This window comes from Branchiostoma belcheri, unplaced genomic scaffold (genome assembly GCF_001625305.1).
Source record: "Branchiostoma belcheri isolate BF01 breed outbred unplaced genomic scaffold, Haploidv18h27 scaffold15, whole genome shotgun sequence".
Classification (NCBI taxonomy): domain Eukaryota; kingdom Metazoa; phylum Chordata; class Leptocardii; order Amphioxiformes; family Branchiostomatidae; genus Branchiostoma; species Branchiostoma belcheri.
The window spans coordinates 1,291,621-1,311,571 of NW_017802935.1; the positions used below are offsets into that span (position 1 = coordinate 1,291,621).

At 44.4% G+C, this 19,951-nt stretch overlaps 1 protein-coding gene across 1 annotated transcript in view; it reads left to right on the forward strand.

The window, feature by feature from the left end:
• LOC109465175 (laminin subunit alpha-2-like) overlaps positions 1-19,951 on the forward strand; it is a 95,871-nt gene that overhangs the window by 27,873 nt on the left and 48,047 nt on the right. The window contains 25 exon segments of the mRNA XM_019762320.1: positions 512-571; positions 1,070-1,189; positions 2,153-2,242; positions 2,642-2,759; positions 3,330-3,404; positions 3,467-3,585; positions 3,949-4,039; positions 4,466-4,548; positions 5,404-5,559; positions 6,887-7,027; positions 7,642-7,806; positions 8,096-8,209; positions 9,854-10,080; positions 10,168-10,269; positions 10,745-10,970; positions 12,104-12,315; positions 12,667-12,878; positions 13,347-13,409; positions 13,465-13,610; positions 14,378-14,558; positions 15,198-15,399; positions 16,630-16,795; positions 17,543-17,683; positions 18,562-18,741; positions 19,527-19,727. Coding sequence (XP_019617879.1) covers positions 512-571; positions 1,070-1,189; positions 2,153-2,242; positions 2,642-2,759; positions 3,330-3,404; positions 3,467-3,585; positions 3,949-4,039; positions 4,466-4,548; positions 5,404-5,559; positions 6,887-7,027; positions 7,642-7,806; positions 8,096-8,209; positions 9,854-10,080; positions 10,168-10,269; positions 10,745-10,970; positions 12,104-12,315; positions 12,667-12,878; positions 13,347-13,409; positions 13,465-13,610; positions 14,378-14,558; positions 15,198-15,399; positions 16,630-16,795; positions 17,543-17,683; positions 18,562-18,741; positions 19,527-19,727 — 3,591 coding nt within the window.

A 19,951-nucleotide genomic window follows, 5' to 3' on the forward strand; every position in this document is an offset into this window, starting at 1 on the left:
AAGAATTGGCCTGACCTCTGACCCCTCCATGCCAACATATAGGACTGGACAATGACAATGACTGGACTGGACAATGATGTATTTTTTGTTATTATTACTATTTATTACTGTTATTGGTTAATTACTGTGTTTTCGTTATTATCATTGCCATTATAATTTATTTATTGTTTTCGTTATTATCATTGCCATTATAATTATTTATTGTATAATTTTTGTATGTTAATGTTATTATTTGTATGTGATTGTTGTACTGTGCTGTGTAATACAGGGCCCCGTTGAAAAGCAGTGCCATCACTGAATTGGGTTACCCTGTATAAAAATGACGGAAATAAAAAATAAATAAATAAATGAATAAATAAATTAATGACTTATAATTAATAACATCTTTTAATGACTTAGTTATTTCGTGTTTCACATACAATATTAAAGAAGTGCAGTTCTTTGGCTGTAAGCAATTGAATTTTTCATTGTACTGTAAACACTTCTAAACCTACATGACTTCTGTCCACAGATTCACGTCTCGCTCATCAACGGCCGTCCCAGTGTTGACAACCCCTCAGACACCCTCAGGGTAAGGCATAACTTGTTGTTATTTCAACCGATGTGTGTGATTTGCCGTAAGTCAGTAAAGCTAGACTTTGGTCATCTCTGAGTCTGACCCCTATGGCTATGATATGAAGTGTTCTTCCATCTTTCATAAACTATGTTAAAATCTTCCCATCCCTACCTTTTATATGAATACTGGTTATCAAATGGCAAAAGGTGCCTGTATTTTACATACCTGTAATAAAGACCATGTGCATTCAGATAAACACACAAGATATCAAGGCTGGATGTTCTGCTGCAGTACTAAGAAAAGCTACTAGGGGGCCAAAAGCTAGCCATTTCTTCAATAGGTCAAGATGTACCCACCTACTAAATTTCTTGACAACCCATCTATAGCTTCCTGAGCTGCATGTATGTTGCCAAACCACATACATACATACATACATGTGCAAATGCTACCAACAACTCTAGGCAAAGGTAATACATTGTAGTAATAATCCGATGTGTGCTGTGCCTCCCACAGGAGTTTACGTCAGCCCGTTACATCCGCCTGCGCCTCCAGAGGATCCGCACCCTCAACGCTGACCTTATGACCCTGAGCTCCCAGCGACCCGACACCATCGATGCCTTCGTCACCAGAAGGGTAAGGCCTACAATTTTACCGACTTAATTTTATGGATGACATCCGCGCACGCATTGATTTTTGCCTGTTCTCAAAAAAAAAAAAAAAACAGATCATGTCCTCCGAGGCTCTGGCTTGGCTCTAGGCCTGGGTAGTCCATGGTAGCTAGCGACAATATGGAACCGGTGGTAACTCTGGAGGATGGCATCCAGGCTGCCGAAGCTCCACGACTCGCGAATTCAGCACATACGTACAGTGCCGATTCATAAATTCCACAAAAAAGCTGGCTTGTCTTATACGTCGCTATGTACTATAAATTCACAATACCAGCTTTGTATTCCTGTGATTTAGTAGCATTTTTGTTTTTTGGCAGGAATTTTTTTTTATTTGCCCGCACGCACTAGTTTAGGGGTCTTCAGAGGATGTCATCCATAAAATTAAGGCAGTGTGGCCTTAGCAAAGGAAAAACTCCAGCAAATTGGTACTTTTGTGTGATACGAAAATTTTGATTTTGATTGTCATCCAGCACTCCTTTCTTCTCTATATATGTCCTTTTAGTCACTAGAAGGGTAGGGCCAAGGAAAAGCCACCAAATTGGTATTTTTGTGCATTTCAGCATGAAAGTTCATCTGAGTTGGTAAATTACATTATGAAAAACTTTTTCTCCAACTCAAAATTTGACTCACCAGAAATTTTCGATCTTCCTCAGCTATCTGACCCAAAGAGGTTGTGGACACGTGATTTTTCCCACTTCAGACAAGCTTTGACCCTTTGCTGACGTCACAGGTGGGAAAAATCACGTGTCCACAGCATTTGGGTCAGATAGCTGAGGAAGACTCTCAGTCAAAAATTTCTGGTGAGTCAAATTTTGAGTTGGAGAAAAAGTTTAAGTTTTTCATAATGTGATTGTAAATTTCATTCTCATCCAGCATCCTTGTTATTGCTTTTCATATATTGTATATTCCATATCATTTTCGTCCACAGTACTTCTACTCCATCAAAGACGTGTCTGTGGGAGGACAGTGTATCTGTTTCGGTCACGCCAAGGTCTGCCCACAAGTCCCTGGTGCACAGGTAAGCATTGTAAAACTAAACACCATACAAGACTCAATCAGCATGTACACTAATACTGGTCTTTAAGAATTGCATTGATGAAGGTTAGGTATCCATGATGTAGGACATTGAGTAATACAAAAGAAACCAAGCAACAGGATTAATTATCTGTTTTGAGACTCAAGACTTGAACCATGTCTCAGTCACTGATGAAAGATGCACGTAACAGAATTGATGCTTTCTGAAATGTTTGGCTCTTCAGAGACTTTATCCTGTACCTTGATATATTTGGCAAGATGTAATTTCTAGGTTAGACAACATCAACTCTGCTAGAAGCTACCAGCAACAAACCAATATTTTTGCTATCGTTACACTAACATTCAGTACATCAGCTTTAGTAAAGTTTGTACCTCTTTGCAGACCCTGCGGTGCCAGTGTGAGCATAATACCTGTGGGGAGAGCTGTGAACGCTGCTGTCCACTCTTCAACCAGAAACCATGGCAACCGGGAACAGCAGAGAGCAGCAACGAGTGCGAAGGTACGAGATTTTAAGGCTAGAGGTCAGGGTCAGACAAAACAAGATGCAGGTTACATGTTTCAAGTTTAAAATTTTGTGCCAACACAACAGATTGATCTCACCTAGAGCTTTCGACCAGTCACTCTGGTTTTCCTCAGTAGACTGACCCAGTGAAGCTTGTCACGTGGTTTCTTTGAAGTGTGACGTCAACACTGGGTCAAAGGTATCTGGTAAGTGATAATGTTGAAGCAGGAAGTAGTCTCATTCGGTTTCAAGTATTCTTACAGTGTCTAGTGAAACAGAATGACCAGAGTAAATGTTGTACCCGTGTCTCCCCAGCCTGCCAGTGTTTTGGGCACGCTGACGAGTGCGTTTACGACCAGGGACCACAGGGAGAGTGTTGTTTGTTTGTTTGTTTGTTTACGTGTACGACCAGTTGTTTACTGTTGTTGTTGTTTGTCTTCCCAGCCTGCCAGTGTTTCGGCCACGCTGACGAGTGTGTGTACAACCAGTTGTTAACTATGAATGTTGTATACTGTTGTATGTTGTACTGTTACGTTATGAATAAATGTTGTACCTGTCTCTCCCCAGCCTGTCAGTGTTTTGGCCACGCTGATGAGTGTGTGTATGACCAGGGTGTCGCTGACCGCCGGGAGAGCATTGTTTGTTTGTTTATTTACATTATTTATTTACCAGTTGTTTACTGTTATTGTTGTGTGTCTCCACAGCCTGCCAGTGTTTCGGGCACGCGGACGAGTGTGTTTACGATCAGGGCGTGGCAGACCGCAGGGAGAGCATCAACATCCTCGGCACCTACGAGGGCGGCGGCGTCTGCCAGAACTGCAGGGTAGGGGGCACTTCTTTTTTCTTCTAAACTTGGTAGTATATGTGTGAACATACTAAGTTGAATGTGATGGAGGAAAAGACAGGACTAAAATTGGAGCTGTGCAGGTATTTCTGATGTCTACCCGCACCGGGCCATGACAAAAACAGCGCCAAACTCTAGGTGACATATAAATAGGGCTGGTCAGAATAGGGCTGGTCAGAAACTTCCTTGCATTCCTCAAGATAGCATCATTGAAGACAGCATTGTTAACCTGGTTTTGACTCTCTAACTCTGTGTGACTGTGGATTTGGGAAACGACTGTCTTGCGCAAGCTAGGTTATTTTTCTGAAGGTACAACTTTAATGTTGTTGTTGGTTGTTCCAGGCTAACACCATGGGTAACAACTGTGAACAGTGCATCGATGGTTTCTACAGGCCAGCAGGCATTCCTAGGGACGATCCCAACCCTTGCAGAGGTCAGTTTCTTCCATCAGCTTATGTCAGCATTCATGGAAGGAAGATCCCTCATTCATTGAGAGTTAGATTTCCTTATGATTAGTCCTTGTACTGCATCACAAAGAGTTCTTATCATATTAAGTAGTTAGAACCAAATCTAATGACAAAATGTATCATTGAAAGAAAAACACAGTATTGTGTTAGTCCTTAACTGCATTACAAAGTGTTGTTATCATAAGGTAAAAAGACTAGTGTTGGAATAGATAGATCTTCTCCATCATTGAAAAAACACACATCCCCAGAACAGTGCTGACATGATAGTGTGAAGTGGCATGAATAAGTACAATCATGTATTGTCTTGTTCAGGCCACTCAAGGGAGTATAAGAGCATAAGTACTTTGTAAAACCATAACCTTACAATTGTTTGTGTTGCTTGTTCCTTCCAGAATGCCAGTGTAACCCTATCGGTGAAGACCCCAGCAGGAGGGGCCAGTGTGTGAAGGATGACACCAGGATTGCAGAGGGCTTGGTAAGATGGACTCCATACTTCGAAAGTTTCATATCCTCATTGTTTACCTCAGTAATGATGAAATATTGAAAATAGTAAAGGCCCTACGGTTGTTAGTTTGCTTTTGTTATGTCTGTTTATTTGCTTGTAGTTTTTTTTTATTCCAACATGAAAATCACAAGACGTGGTGATGGCACACTCAAGTTTTTTCAACTTATATTAATGCCGCCACCAACACGGGACAATACAATACTCATTTGTACCTGAGTGAAGTAAGGAAAGTCGTGTTAAGTACCTTTCCCAAGGGCACAAGACCTCTTGGTTCCGAGTCGAGCACTCTGCCACTACGGCACACGACCCCACATTTGCTTGTAGTTCATGGTCTTGCGAGACTTAGGAATTCCTTACTACTACTGTGTCCGTAGTTATACAGTAGTCACAGAAAGTAGAAGGAAGAAACACAGTCAAAATGGTCTGGAGGGCTGGGAAGGGAGTGACACACTTGAATATTCACGGAATAAGTGAGAAATTCAAACCAATAACTAGAACAAGAAATTCAAAACAACCCTAAATACTAAACAGAGGTGTGAAACGATAATTTTCTTGTTTTACTTGTTCTAGGAGCCAGGGTTTGGTGGCTCGAGGTGTGACTGCTGTGCCCGGGGCTACACGGGTTACCCCAACTGAAAGCCTTGCATTGTTCTCACAGTATATATTTTTACTTGTTGCAGGAGCCAGGTCAGTGCTAATGCAGGCCCAGGTTCGGTGGCCCGAGGTGCGATCGTTGTGCCCGTGTCTACACAGACTACCTGTGAGCCTTGCTAACATTGTTCTTTCCTTATGTATTTTAATGATGTGTTTTTTTACCTGTTGCAGGAGCCAGGGCAGTGCTACTGCAGACCTGGGTTCGGTGGCCCGAGGTGCGACCGCTGTGCCCGGGGCTACACCGGTTACCCCAACTGTGAGCCGTGCGACTGTAGTGTGGCTGGCAGTGTGAACGAAGATGTCTGCATTGGTCCATGCATCTGCAAGGTAAGGCCTCTTAGACGAACACTCAAGACAAATTTCCTTACACAGTTTACTGTCTTGTGCAAAATTAATGGACAATTTACAATACCACTTAAGTTTCAGAATAGTTTTGTAAAATGTGATTTTTCCTTGTATAGATTTCATTTATTTATTTATTTGAAACTCATGCCCAAAGGCTAATTGCAAGGGAACACACAGATACTAATGTACTACAGTAAAGAGATGTCTAGCCTATGGATCTTTCTGATTTTCATTTGGGGGGATATTGGCCCATGTTTGTAATGATCAGGGGGTTTTGTGATATTAGCAGGAATGTGATTTTGGCAGGAGACAGCAGATGAAAAATTAGCAGCCAAGTATCTTTTGTCCTCCTGCAAGTATGGCAAAGGACAGAGGAAGACAAGTGCTCTTGAATGTGATCACTCGCAAAATTTAAATCTGCAAACACTTAACCCACTGTTAAGAGGACAATGTTGAGGGTCAGTTCTGTGACCGCTGCAAGGCTGGGTTTTACAACTTACAAGAGAACAACCCGTACGGCTGCCAGCCCTGCTTCTGCTTTTTCTCTTAGAACCGTTGTGCTGTGGAAAGTTGCCAGGAAAAAGTCGATTGCAAATCAGCACACTAAAAGACACTCGCTCTCTCCCATAGCTTAGTCAGTCGTTGCGGCAGCATGCTGTTTGGCCAAGGTCTTCCACTGCTGGCGATCTTCTGCCAGTCTGGCCATCTCAGCCTTCTCACAAAAGTTTAGAGTAGGTGGCTGAAATAAGAAAGTAGCAGGCGAGCCATGAAGGGGTTTGTAATGGAGACTACAATTTTTTTCTTAAATTTACACGAAAGTAGGCGGCGTAAAAATTTGAGTAGGCGGTGATTTTCGCCTGTTGCCGGCTTGTTTTGAGAAGGCTGCATCTGGTTGGCTGTTTGACCGGTCCACTCCTTGACAGGTGCTCTTGAATATCTATGATCTTGATAGTAACTCTTATTCCACCGTTTCTCCAGGACAATGTTGAGGGTCAGTTCTGTGACTGCTGCAAGGCTGGGTTCTACAACCTGCAGGAGAACAACCCCTACGGCTGCCAGCCCTGCTTCTGCTTTTTCTCTTAGAACCGTTGTGCTGTATCAGTATAGCCGTTATAACCGCCCTTCACAGGCATACACCAGCTTCACAGGAATGCGGTGCGGCGGAACCTAGCTATATCACACCGAACGACTTGTTACACTCAATCTTTGCACATTTAATTGCAGGAGTTTCCAGGAAACATGAGAGGACAGGTGCTCTAGAATGTCTATGATTTCGATAGTTAGTAACTCTTAATTCCGCTGCCTACAGGACAATGTTGAGGGTCAGTTCTGCGACCGCTGCAAGGCTGGGTTCTACAACCTTCAGGAGAACAACCCGTACGGCTGCCAGCCCTGCTTCTGCTTCGATGTCACCAACCAGTGCCAGAGCGTGCCCTGGTACAGGGAACAGGTACGTTTAAAGGAACCATCGGTTTTTCCTTTAGAACCTTTGTACTGTTCAGGATGGGTGGGAAGTTAGTGGGAAATGGGAAGGTTGCTCTACAATCTGCAGAACAACCCGTACGGCTGCCAGCCCTTCCTCTGCTTTGACATCACCAACCACTGCCAGAGTGTGTCCTTGAACAGGGAATAGGTAAATCTTCAATTTTTAAAAACAACTACTCATGTCAATTGGAAAGATTAGGTAAGGGGACCACCAAAAAGTGGTCACATTAGTCTGGTGGTCACTTATGCAGGTTTAACTGTCTTTAGAATGTGTAAGTTTTAGCCAAGCAGGTCCTTCTGCTTTTTTTTTTCTAGAATGCAGCAGCTCACTTAGTATATGTTAAACTGGTTTGTAAACCATAGGTCTAGAATGTCTATGATACTGATGAAAATCATAATAAATTATATTTATAAAGTTTATTTGGAAACTTTATATGCTTAGTTTTGTTTACACTCAACACTATGAGTAATTGTATTTTAGACTCTGTTGCAATAGTGTAGCTAATGCATTTAGACCATGTGGACAATAACATGCAATAAATATCATTCATTCATTCACTAACCATCCCCTCCCCCCAGATCGCCACCATGCAGGGTTGGACGGTGAAGGCTCCCCAGGGCGACAGGTTTGTGTACCCCAGGGACGATGGCTATAACCGCATCACCGTGCCACACTATGAGGCAGCCAGGGACCTGGGCAGTCTGTACTACTGGAGCGCTCCCAGGGAGTACCTCGGCAATCAGGTAACAGTAGTTAGTGTTGACAGTAGTTAGTGTTAACAGCAGTTGGTGTTAACAGTAGTTAGTGTTAACAGCAGTTAGTGTTAACAGTAGTTAGTGTTAACAGCCAGGGACCTGGGCAGTCTGTACTACTGGAGCGGTCCCAGGGAGTACCTCGGCAATCAGGTTAGTGTTAACAGTAGTTAGTGTTAACAGTAGTTAGTGTTAACAGTAGTTAGTGTTAACAGTAGTTAGTGTTAACAGTAGTTTGATAGGCAATCTTGGCCAGTACTGACACATGTTTATTCCCCAGCTGGAGTCCTATGGAGGTGTCCTGCGGTACGCTGTGTCCTACAGGACCCAGGACAGAGGTGACAGTGGAGATCCCTCAGCCAGACCTACTGTGGACATCGATGTCATTATGGAGGTGAGGCTTTAACAAAGAATGTACATGTATGTTCATCAAACATGAACAGTTTCTGTTCTTACAACTTGACACACTAGTACCCCCTTTTGAGATAGAAGAATAAACTTCTTATTAGGTGTATTTTAGTTTCCACAATTGTCTAGCCTGGGTGCCAGACTTTTTCCAGGTCCAGTGTACAGGAAAGCTCTTTGGCTCCAGGGCCAACATGCCCCTAACACCCTTTACTAAGTCTTACTTAGACTATGGGCGACAACTGAGGGCCCTGTGTACTGGCCCTCACAATAGTCTGGCATCCAGGCTTCAGTTGTGAGGTTTCATACAGTAACTAGACCTTGCTTTTTTTCCAGTTTTCTTCATTCACTGAATGTTTGTTTTCCAACTGTTGAATCAGCTTTTTTCGTTTACTGTCTTCACTCAAACTCAGCTTTTACATGTACATTTCCTCCTCTGTCTGCCATAATCTCCAAACAGACAGTATCAAATTGACCAGGCAGTATCCATTGGTCACTGGATGGCTAATAGACACTCCTCTGGCTAATGGATACTGCATTGCCACTGTGTGATCTGCTTGGAGATCAAATCTGCCATACTTTTCTAGTTCTCTGCTAACCTTTGTGTCTACTCTTTCCTTCACTCTTTCTATCCATCCATCCATCCGTTCTTCCATCTGTGTGTGTTTCCCTGCACACCCCACACTATCTAACCAGGGAGGGGGTAGAAGGATAATCTACAAGACGACAGACTCGCAGCGCCGTCGGTACGACCAGATCAACTCCCGGTACGTGACGCCGACGGAGGGCCAGTCGCGGCCGATCGTGCGACGCTGGGGCTGGCCTCTCTCCCGCCGGGCGCCGCGATCCACGTACCTCTCTCCCGAGGACGAGTTTTTCTTCGGTCTTCTGAGCCGCGACTCCAGAAGAAATGGGAACCCAAGAAACCAGAACTTAAGAATTGCGAGCCTAAGAAACCAGGACTCGAGGAGGAGCCAGAACTTGGGGCAAACTCCGCACCTTAGAAGAAGGATAACGGTCTTCCATCCTTCTTTACTGTCTTCCACATTTCTTCTTTCTTTGCTGCATTTCTAAGTCTTTTATATGTCTCATCTGTGTGTGTGTCTGCATCTTGTTCGAACTTGTTGTGACTTGCATACATGTACTTGTTGTATAATACTACATACTTGCAGACATTGTACACACACAGGGTTGCATTCTTAGTATGTATTGCTACATAATGCATTGTGTATGCTTTGCATCTGGGTACCGGATAGTGAGAGTTAATGAGTGACAGAAGTATTGTTTAGTTTGCTGAACTGTGGGATTGTTTGGAGTATGTTAACAGCATGTGTGCGTGGGGAGAAGATTGACAGGCAGAATTCTAGGTGATCAGAAGTCTCCGAATCTGGCTGGGAGCCATCAGGACTTAGTGGTCGACATGGGTGCACTAAGGAAACAGAGGATTGCACAAGTTCCAGAAGTCTGAAATCTCTGATATGTTGTTTGATGCTATTTTTCTTCTGACTTAAATTGTACCACTTCTGTTTGAAGTTATCTTTCATCAATGGTGTTCTCATCATGTTGACATTAAGGTGACTTGATCTTGTTAACAAAATTACCTTCATTTAACGGGAGCCTTCTTTCATTACAGGGTAATGGGCGTACCATCACGTACACGGAGAACCGCCAGGTCGCCCCGAGCGTGGAGGAGAGCGTGACGGTGTACCTGATACCCAGCGGCTGGCGCGAGTACGCAGACCCCAACTCCGCCTTCAACGTCGGCGCACGGATCTCGCGTACGGAACTCATGACCGTCCTGGCCGACGTCACCAAGCTGCTCATCAGGGCGACCTACAACACCAACCCCATTGAGTCAAGGTAAAGCAAAGGAGACTGTATTATGTATCAAAAGAAAAAGTAGTCCCATAGGCCCATAGGCTGGTAAAGGTAGTCCCATAGGTTGTAAGTCGGAGCACGGATCTCGCGTACCGAGCTCATGACAGTGCTGGCCGACGTGACCAAGCTGCTCATCAGGGCGACCTACAACACCAACCCCATCGAGTCAAGGTAAAACTTAGCTGTTCTAGCATTCTGTGCTCCCAGGGAGTACCTCGGCAACCAGGTTAGTTAGTGTAGTTAGTGTTAACAGTAGTTAGTGTTAGCAGTAGTTAGTGTTAGCAGTAGTTAGTGTCAACAGTAGTTAGTGTCAACAGTAGTTAGTGTCAACAGTAGTTAGTGTCAACAGTAGTTAGTGTCAACAGTAGTTAGTGTCAACAGTAGTTAGTGTCAACAGTAGTTAGTGTCAACAGTAGTTAGACTAGCAGACACAAGATCAAGTGTTCACAGGTTCGCTACCTAGCATTCTTGACATTGCGTGATTGAGAAACGTAATGTATATCTGACTGATGCTTTTTAAGTATCTACTAGTCCAAAGCTGCTTTCCTACAGCTCGCCTATTCAGGGTTGGCTAATAGGACATGGACATTCAATCATGAAGTGATAGTAGTATTTGGACATGACCTTGATGTTTTGTTTCCCACAGCCTGAGCTCCGTCAGCATGGAGTCGGCCTCCCCAGACGCCGTGGGCCCCGCTTTGGCGTCCGACGTGGAGCAGTGCCAGTGCCCGATCGGCTACACCGGGCTGTCCTGCGAGGGGTGCATCAAGGGCTACCGGCGCGTGAACGGGCAGCTGTACGGGGGACAGTGCGAACCGTGCCAGTGCAACGGCCACGCTGAGGAGTGCGACGACATCACTGGCACATGTTTGGTAAGAGTAGTCACTAGTTTAGTCTCTAAGCAGAGGTTTGGCTTTTGGCTTATTTTTTGCGTGTTTTTAGGCTTTTTTATCGGGCTTCCTTTTTTTGCAGTGGTATCTTTTTTTACGCAGTATCTTTTTGGGTTGGCGGGAAAAATTATACCAGTGCAAGAAAGAAAGCCCGATGAAAAAGCTTTAAAAAGCTCCAAAAATAACCCAAAACCAAATTTTCTGCTTGGAGAGTAGTCACTAGTTTAGCCCCTGTTTTAGACGGAAAAGCCTACGCTGTAGAATAATACTCTACTAAAATGTAATCGTCTTTCTTGCTTCAGTGTATAGAAAATAATGGTTCAGCAGTGTGCCCTAAACTTAAAAACATAGGCTGTAGAATAATACTCTACTTCGAACTAAAATGTAATCTCGGTACTTTCTTGTAACATATAGGCAACTTGCCTCAATAGTGTGCAACAATCTGTCTTAATTTTTTTTGTTGTACCTTGTCTTTAGTTTGATTATGAACAAGTATGTGACTTACCAGTGTTTTTCTGGTGTTTGAAACCTTAGTCGTAGCAGCTAATCGCAGATGTAATTCTTTGCAAAAGCTAATTCTAGTTGCAGTTCTTTGTGAAATGTATTTTTAAAACAACTCACACCATTAACACTGATTAGTATTTGGATGAAAAGATAACAACAAGCAGAACTTGTGATGTGATGATTAAAAAGACTCTTTTTACACAACCAAGTCTTTTATTCAGCCGACGTTTTGGTGACCGTCTGTCACCTTCCTCAGGGCAATTCTGACTGGTTCACATTGCACTGCAGCACAGGTGTCGCTGCTACAATATTTACATAGGTGGAAGGTGACAGATGGTCACCGAAACGTCGACTGAATAAAATACTTAGTGGTGGATAAAGAGTCTCTTCCGTCAATGTCTTACCAACCAACCAACCTGATGAAACTATTCACGGTTGTGATGTGATGTTGGTGCCGTGAGGACAACTAGACGTCTAACAACAACTAACAACAACGCAGGTGGTGTCACAGTTGCTCGCCAGTAGAGTGTGGTGCGAACTAAACCCTCTTTTTTCAAACCTCTCTTGTGGATACGAAACAGTCGTATCTGTCGGAATCTTCCCTTGTTCAGACCTGCCTGCACAACACGGCCGGACGCAACTGCGAGGTGTGCGCGCCTGGTTACTACGGCGATGCCACGAGGGGCACGCCCGACGACTGTTCCCGATGCGCCTGTCCGCTGGTGGAGAGCTCCAACAACTTCAGTCCCACCTGCGTGGCCATGGACGGAGGGGTGTTCTGTGATCGCTGCCCACCCGGATACGAGGGATTCCAGTGTGAAAAGTAAGTGTCACAATCTAGTTAGTGCTTATAAACCTGCATTTCCCCTCTTCTGGTCTCTCACTGACAAAAGCTAGTGGATACTAGCTGAAACATCTGACCGCTTTTTGGCAATTAGTACAATTGAACTTCACTCCAATGGAATACAGGTTCTGTTCCAATGTTCTGGTGAACGTATCCTGATATTGACTTCATGTTACATTGTTTCTCCCTCCCAGATGTGCAGAATGGGTACTTCGGGAACCCAAAGTAATGGGAACATCCACCCAAATATCCTGTAATTAATACGGTTGTTGAGTCTCTGTTGCCTTGTTTCTACCACCCAGTTGACTTTAAATTGTTTTTAATTCCCAGATGTGCAGATGGTTACTTTGGGAACCCGCTGGAGGTGGGGAACCTGTGTAAGCAGTGCACCTGTAACGGGAACATCGACCCTGCGGCTGAGGGAAACTGCAACACTGTGACCGGCGAGTGTCTGAAGTGCGTGGGCAACACGGCCGGGGACGAGTGCGAACGCTGCGAGGACGGGTACTTCGGAGACGCCATCAACGCCAAGAACTGCCAACGTAAGGAGTTTAACCATCCTGTGTAACCTTACATCGCAACTGAATTACACAGAGAGTTAGAAACGATATTGTTCTGTGTGTGTACCAGGCCAGAAAATGATCATAGCTTGTACCCACGCTATGTATTGTTAGAATGTGTGAAATTAGAACAATTTAGGATCTGGAGAAGTGCGCATATGAATAGAACAGTTGGCGGGAAAAATTTGCAGGGGGCAAACAGCAAGGTAAACATTCCTAGAGCCGGCCCACAAAAGTGTCAACCAATCATGAACAGTTGCCAATGGTGACAAGTGTGATTGACATCTTATTTTCAATAATATTAATTAGCTATGAGTGGGGATTTTTGAGGCCATTTTAGACCACCGTGTACTGCAAACTTGACAGTTACCTTCTAATGATTCTTACCTATCATTACAGATACAGTAAGCACAATGCTTAATGCTGTTGCTTTATCTTTTTAATCTGTAGGATGTCTGTGCCACCCCCGCGGTTCGTACGAGGAAGACTGTAACCTGAACTCTGGCCAGTACCGCTGAAAGTTACCTTCAGTCTAACGATTATAACCTATCATTAAAGATACAGTAAGCGCAATGCTTAATGCTGTTTGTTTATGTTTGTTGTACAGGATGTCTGTGCCACCCCCGCGGTTCGTACGAGGAAGACTGTAACCTGAACTCTGGCCAGTGCCGCTGCAGACCTAATGTGGTGGGACGGGACTGCGACCAGTGTGCTGTAAGTTACCATCTAACCTTAGATTTGTTTCTTTGGCTACACCAATTTAATTTGTTGTTTCTTGGATATTTTCAGAAAAAATATGAAGTGACAGAGCAAAAAAAAAAAAAAAAAACAGGCCAAGGATAGCCAGAAATGTTACAATATGAGCCATGAAGTGAACATACCAGGCTGGTTTATAATTAGAACAATAGATTGATTTTGAACTTTTATTGAAACAAAATTGCATTGTTACATTGAAAACTTTAACAACTAGGAAGAAAAGGACTTCCATCAACCACTGGGGCCAAAATATGCCTTTCATTGAGCGTTTTGCAGTTAATTTAGAACGAAGAAAAATTTTAATTTTTTATTGCTTGATTGATAGATCAACTATACCTTTTATGCCTACAGGTTGGATTTTTCGGCATAGACTCCGGAGAAGGCTGTAAGGCATGTAACTGTGACATTACCGGCTTGCTGATTGATTGATTGATTGATTGATTGTACCTGTTCACTCCTACAGGTTGGATTTTTCAGCATAGACTCCGGAGAAGGCTGTAAGGCGTGTAACTGTGACGTTACTGGCTCCCTGACCACACAGTGTCATGAGGAGGGACAGTGTCGCTGATAGACTGTGCCTTTTTGTCCCTACAGGTTGGATTTTTCGGCATAGGCTCCGGAGAAGGCTGTAAGGCGTGTAACTGTGACGTTACTGGCTCGCTGACCACCCAGTGTGATGAGGAGGGACAGTGCCGCTGATAGACTGTGCCTTTTTGTCCCTACAGGTTGGATTTTTCGGCATAGACTCCGGAGAAGGCTGTAAGGCATGTAACTGTGACGTTACCGGCTCCCTGACCACACAGTGTGATGAGGAGGGGCAGTGTCGCTGTAAGTCCGGTGTCGGTGGGAAGCAGTGCGACCGCTGCGATGTCGGGTTCTACGGCTTCTCCGAGGACGGGTGCAAGGGTAGGAAAATTACAACAATGTTGACTTGAAGCTTGTTTGAATTGAAGGTCTAAATTAGGCTTGACTAGCATAGTTTTTATTGTATGGTGAATGTAGTATTGAGCGCCACATGCAGGGCTGTCTCCAGCTTTAAACTTTTGTCCATCCCACTTGTTGGGGGGGGGGCAAGAGCCCTCGAAAAACTAAGGGGTCCTGGAGCATGCTCCCCAAGTGAAATTCAGAAACTTTCAGAAACTCTCAGAAACAAAATGTTTTATTGAGTGAAAATCTGTCGGCTTTAAAAAATAGATTTTCATGTTGTGAATGTTTTTGGGTCACACAAATTATTTTCGGTCCCAACAAGCAACCATAAACAGCCCTGTTTGGTTGTTTCAGTAAAATCTTTGAAAGTGATGAATGGACTCCATCCGTTTCTAAACATGACGAAAGGTTAGAATCTGCTGTTTTCTAAAAGTTAAAACTTTCTGACTTTATTGTGCTGTTTCCCAGCCTGTGACTGCTCGCGTACGGGAGGGTTCTGTGACGACCAGACCGGGGACTGCATCTGCCCGCCCAACACCGTCGGCAGGCAGGAAAAATAGAGGATAAAATACGAGGAACATAGCCAACTAATTTTGTAAAATTTGTTCCGTCCTACAGCCTGTGACTGCTCGCGTACTGGCGGGTTCTGTGACGACCAGACCGGAGACTGCATCTGCCCGCCCAATACCATCGGGATCCGCTGTGAGAGCTGCAAGCCGCAGACCTTCGGCTGGGACGGACTCAACGGCTGCACGCCGTGCGACTGTGACCCGACTGGCTCCGAGGGAAGCGACTGTGATCTCACCACAGGACAGTGCAAGTCAGTGGATGTTTCTTGTTCTTTTGTATTCTTGCGAGGACTTCTTAAAAGAGTAATATTGATAATAAAAAGTGTGCAGGAAGCGACTGCAATCTGTCCCTGGGACAGTGCAAGTCAGTTGATGATAAGACTGGCATTTCTTCTTCTTTTACTAAGGCCAATGAAAAATAGGACTAATAGTAGTGGTTGTGCATGTGGTAGGTACAACTATAGGAAAAATAAACGATAAGAAACATGACTGAATGGTTGTACGCCTTGTGACTGCGACCCAACCGGCTCTGAGGGTAGCGACTGCGATCTCACCACAGGACAGTGCAAGTCAGTGGATGATAGGAATTCTTCTAGCCTTATAAAAATAGGAGTACTACCAGTTGTGCACATGTTAAGCTTCTGTCACACATTCAGAACCTTCCAGCACTCAGTAGAATATTCTTCAATCAGTGACTCACTCTAGTCACTGTTTTTGTAAGGTAAAATCACATACAAATTTTCGTTGTCTACTGTACACCTTGGTCACGAAATGACCTAGTCTTGCGAGAACACGAGGCTAGGTTGAGACCTGTGTGGATCTTCTGGCCTCCCCCGCCTCCTTGAGGAGTAGGGGTAAATAGGACTTCCTGCACTCCAACTGAAGTCATAATCGGAAACTTTGGACAACCAGAGAGAGCACTCCAACTGACCAAGGTTGGCTGAACTTCGGTTTGAATACTAACAACGCCCCGACCTGCTCCCAAACAGCAGCAAACCACCTGTCAACTATGGCCAAACCTCCCGTCCACAACAAAATGTTTTAAACATTATGTAACATTCCATTAATGCAGCTGACCTGAAGCTGACCTGACCAAACACCAGCCGATTTTGCTCCCAACCTACTCCTAACCATGGTTTTGGGGCATTTGGCCAGTGTTCGGGAGGTCAAATTCGTGAATGTTTTGAAAGGGGGGCCAGGAATATGAACAACAGTTACTGATTTTGTGACAAGACAGGTGAATTAAGTATATTCTCATATTTACAAGAACATGTGTGGGAGGAGGGCATCCTTGCCAGTTCAGTTTTTAACGCTTCCCTTCCCCGTGTTCCAGGTGCCTTGATGACTTCAGCGGGCGTCAGTGCAACATGTGCCAGTTTGGTTACCACAACTTCCCCACCTGCCGTGAGTGCACCTGTAACCAGGCCGGAACGGGCCCCAACACCTGTTCAGGTTTTAACGCTTCCTTCCCCGTGTTCCAGGTGCCTTGCAGACTTCAGCGGTCGTCAGTGCAACATGTGCCAGTTTGGTTACCACAACTTCCCCACCTGCCGTGAGTGCACCTGTAACCAGGCGGGCACGGACCCAAACACCTGCAACGCCAACAACGTGTGCGCCTGCGCCGACAATGGGACATGCTCGTGCAAGGTTTGTTATTCATTAAGTATCCTTTGTTTATTCGTGAGAAGCTCAAGTCAGCACAAGGAAGGCAGGATTCTATTTGCTATGGTGTCAACATCTTACACCACAAACTGAATTTTTTATATTTTTTATCTATGTCAGCTCTCACTAGCATTAGCAGCCAGACTGCCTACACAGAGCGCTTTCAAAGTTTTGCGCTGAGGAAAGAATTAACTTCACGTTTGAATCTTTGTCTGTCCCTGATCTTAGCAATCTCCCTCGAAAGACTGTTCTAGAGTTTAACTGTCGTTGGTACCAAAGTTCTCATATTTGAACAAGATGAAATGATTGACTTCTGCAAACAGAAACATGGAAGTGGTTCATTTTCACAATTCAAGTTAATATTCCGTGTAATGTGACCGTCACACTGTGCCTTGTCCAGAAAGAGTCAGCAACATTACATTTTAACAGACAGACTTCCCCTAATCATTTATCTTTTTACTCCTTTCCTACAGCCCAATGTTGAGGGAAAGTCCTGCACGCTGTGTAAGGAGGGCAGTTTTAACCTGGAGACCAACTTTGTATGTTGTCACAGATAGACTTTACCCGATCGTTAACTAGGATTTGTTACTCTTTCCCTACAGCCCAACGTAGAAGGCAAGTCCTGCACGCTGTGTAAGGAGGGCAGTTTTAACCTGGAGACCAACTTTGTATGTTGTCACAGATAGACTTTACCCGATCGTTAACTACGATTTTTACTCCTTCCTTGTACAGCCCAATGTAGAAGGCAAGTCCTGCACGCTGTGTAAGGAGGGCAGTTTTAACCTGGAGGAGGAGAATCCAAACGGCTGCACCAGTTGTTTCTGCTTCGGCATCACCGACCAGTGCAGGCAGGCCAACCTCGTCACAGAACAGGTAGGGGAGCCTTCTCAGGTTCTTATCTTTTGCATACCAAGCACGGGGTTCGATACAACTTTTTGACTCATGAGCACAGACCATCTTGTTTGTCCCTCACTGTCCAATGGTCTTGGCTCATCACTGTCTCAGCCAGTGGGTCCACGGGTGGCTGATGAGACCAGGAATCCTCGCCCACAGGTTGAGCACCAGTTGGTGGGCGTGTAGGTTTGGCCTTGCACGCTTATCAGCAGCAGTGTTGATCCAGACCATCACAATGTGGTACAAAAGCACAACAGAGAACAAGAAACTACTGAAGAACATGCTGGACGAGGGTCATCCCCTCCATGACCTGGTTCCACCGGCTAGGAAAACGGCCACTGGGAGGACCTTAAGAAATGGAGCTGCACTCACAGTACCAGCAGCCCGCACCAAAAGACTGAAAAACTCTTTCCTACACAAGGCAATACGCCTGTACAACGAGTCATTGTAGCAATGACTTTCAAGACTCTGGACTTTACTTCAGTGCCCTTGTGTATTGTGTGATTTTGTAACAGGTTCGTTTGCGTGCCTGTATATGTATTGTCATGTAAATGTGTATTTGTATCTACTATGTACAAAATTTGTAAAAATCAGTGTAATTCAGCTTGGTCGACTTTGTAAACTGGCTGCAAGGCTGATTTTATTAATAAAACTTGAAGTAAACTTGAAGTAAAGAAATCAAACCTATGATCATGACATGACTGTTGAGTTTTGCAGTCCATAATTAAGTCCCATGCAGGCAAGTTTTTATTGGAGCACTGGGTACAGGAAATAGCATTTTAGATTGCCAAGGTATCAACATGTTACGTCAGGCAGGCTAGAACACCAAGCCTTTGTTGTGTTGTCCCCATTGCCAGGTGACACCTGATGCTGACAACAACAACTTCTTCCTGAGCAACATCCGGCGGACGCAGCAGACCCAGCGCGGCCTCACCATCAGGGACAACGAGGTGGAGGTGGATGCCAGATCCGCTGCCCAGGAGCTGCCCTTCTCACCCGTCTACTTCAACCTGCCCGATAACTTCCTCGGCAACAAGGTGAGAAGCCTTTTGGTCAGAGTTATCAGACTCAGAGTTAAAAGTGTCTATTTAAACATCAGAGATGTGTTTTCTGTTTTAATTTTAAAACTCATTTAAAATCACCTTATTAGACACAATTTCCGCTGTTTAGGGATGATATACGTAAAGTTTTGTTTTCTCTCTGTTAAAGCTTTATTCTAAATTTGAATTCTAATTTTTAACAGATTTATAAAGGGTCACAAGGTTTGCCCCCAAAGGAAACACCCTATGATGGTTAAAATCATTGTAGGGGGTCCAAATCACAGTAGGGGAGCCCCTACACTCATCAGCTGGGAGAAGACAAGCACTTGTTAGAAATGAAAAGAGGATTATATATGCTGGCTGAAGGATAATGTACACGTCGTACGGCGGCAAGCTGCGGTACACGGTGGAGTATGCAGAGAACACCAACAATGTCACTCCCTTACTCTCAGTTAATCCTTCTGCTGTTCCCAGTCATTGGGAGATTAGACTTGCATGTAGCTGTACGTCGTGAAGGCTTGATGGCAGCCCAGCAAAAGAGCATAATGTATTAGAAGATAGAAGATAATGTATTTATTTATTTATTTCTGTTTTATTTAAACAGGGTAGAGACCTCAGTGCTGTTTAAAAACACTGCTTTTCAGGAATGTCCTGTGACAACAAGTTACACATGAAAACAATGAAACCAACACATTAAACAATACATAAAGGTACAAAACAACCAAGCGTCAAAACAAAATCGTTAACCGTAAATCAATGTAAATGTATGGCTTCTCCCCCAGATCACGTCGTACGGTGGGAAGCTGCGGTATACGGTGGAGTACGAGGACGACCCGAACGCCCCGCCCGGCGCCGAGAACGCCATCAGCCAATCAGAGGACGGCCCTCAGGTCGTCATCCACGGCATCGACACCGCCATCGTGCTCGATATCCCAGAAGTCATTGCTGCCGTGCCCGCCAGGCACGAGATCGACCTTGTCGAGGTAATTACTCATTATCGTTAACGTTCTCGAGCTTAAAACGATTCTGTTTTAGTTCTATGTTAACAGCCTCCAGTTTAATTCCGGACAACCTCCCATATCTCAGCAACCTTAAACCCAGATGGGCTAATATTGCAAACCATAGGTAAAAATGATGTAAGAAATATGTAGCAGCTATTCGCAACCCCCTCGGGGGTTCGTCAAATTATTTACGTATTATAACCCTT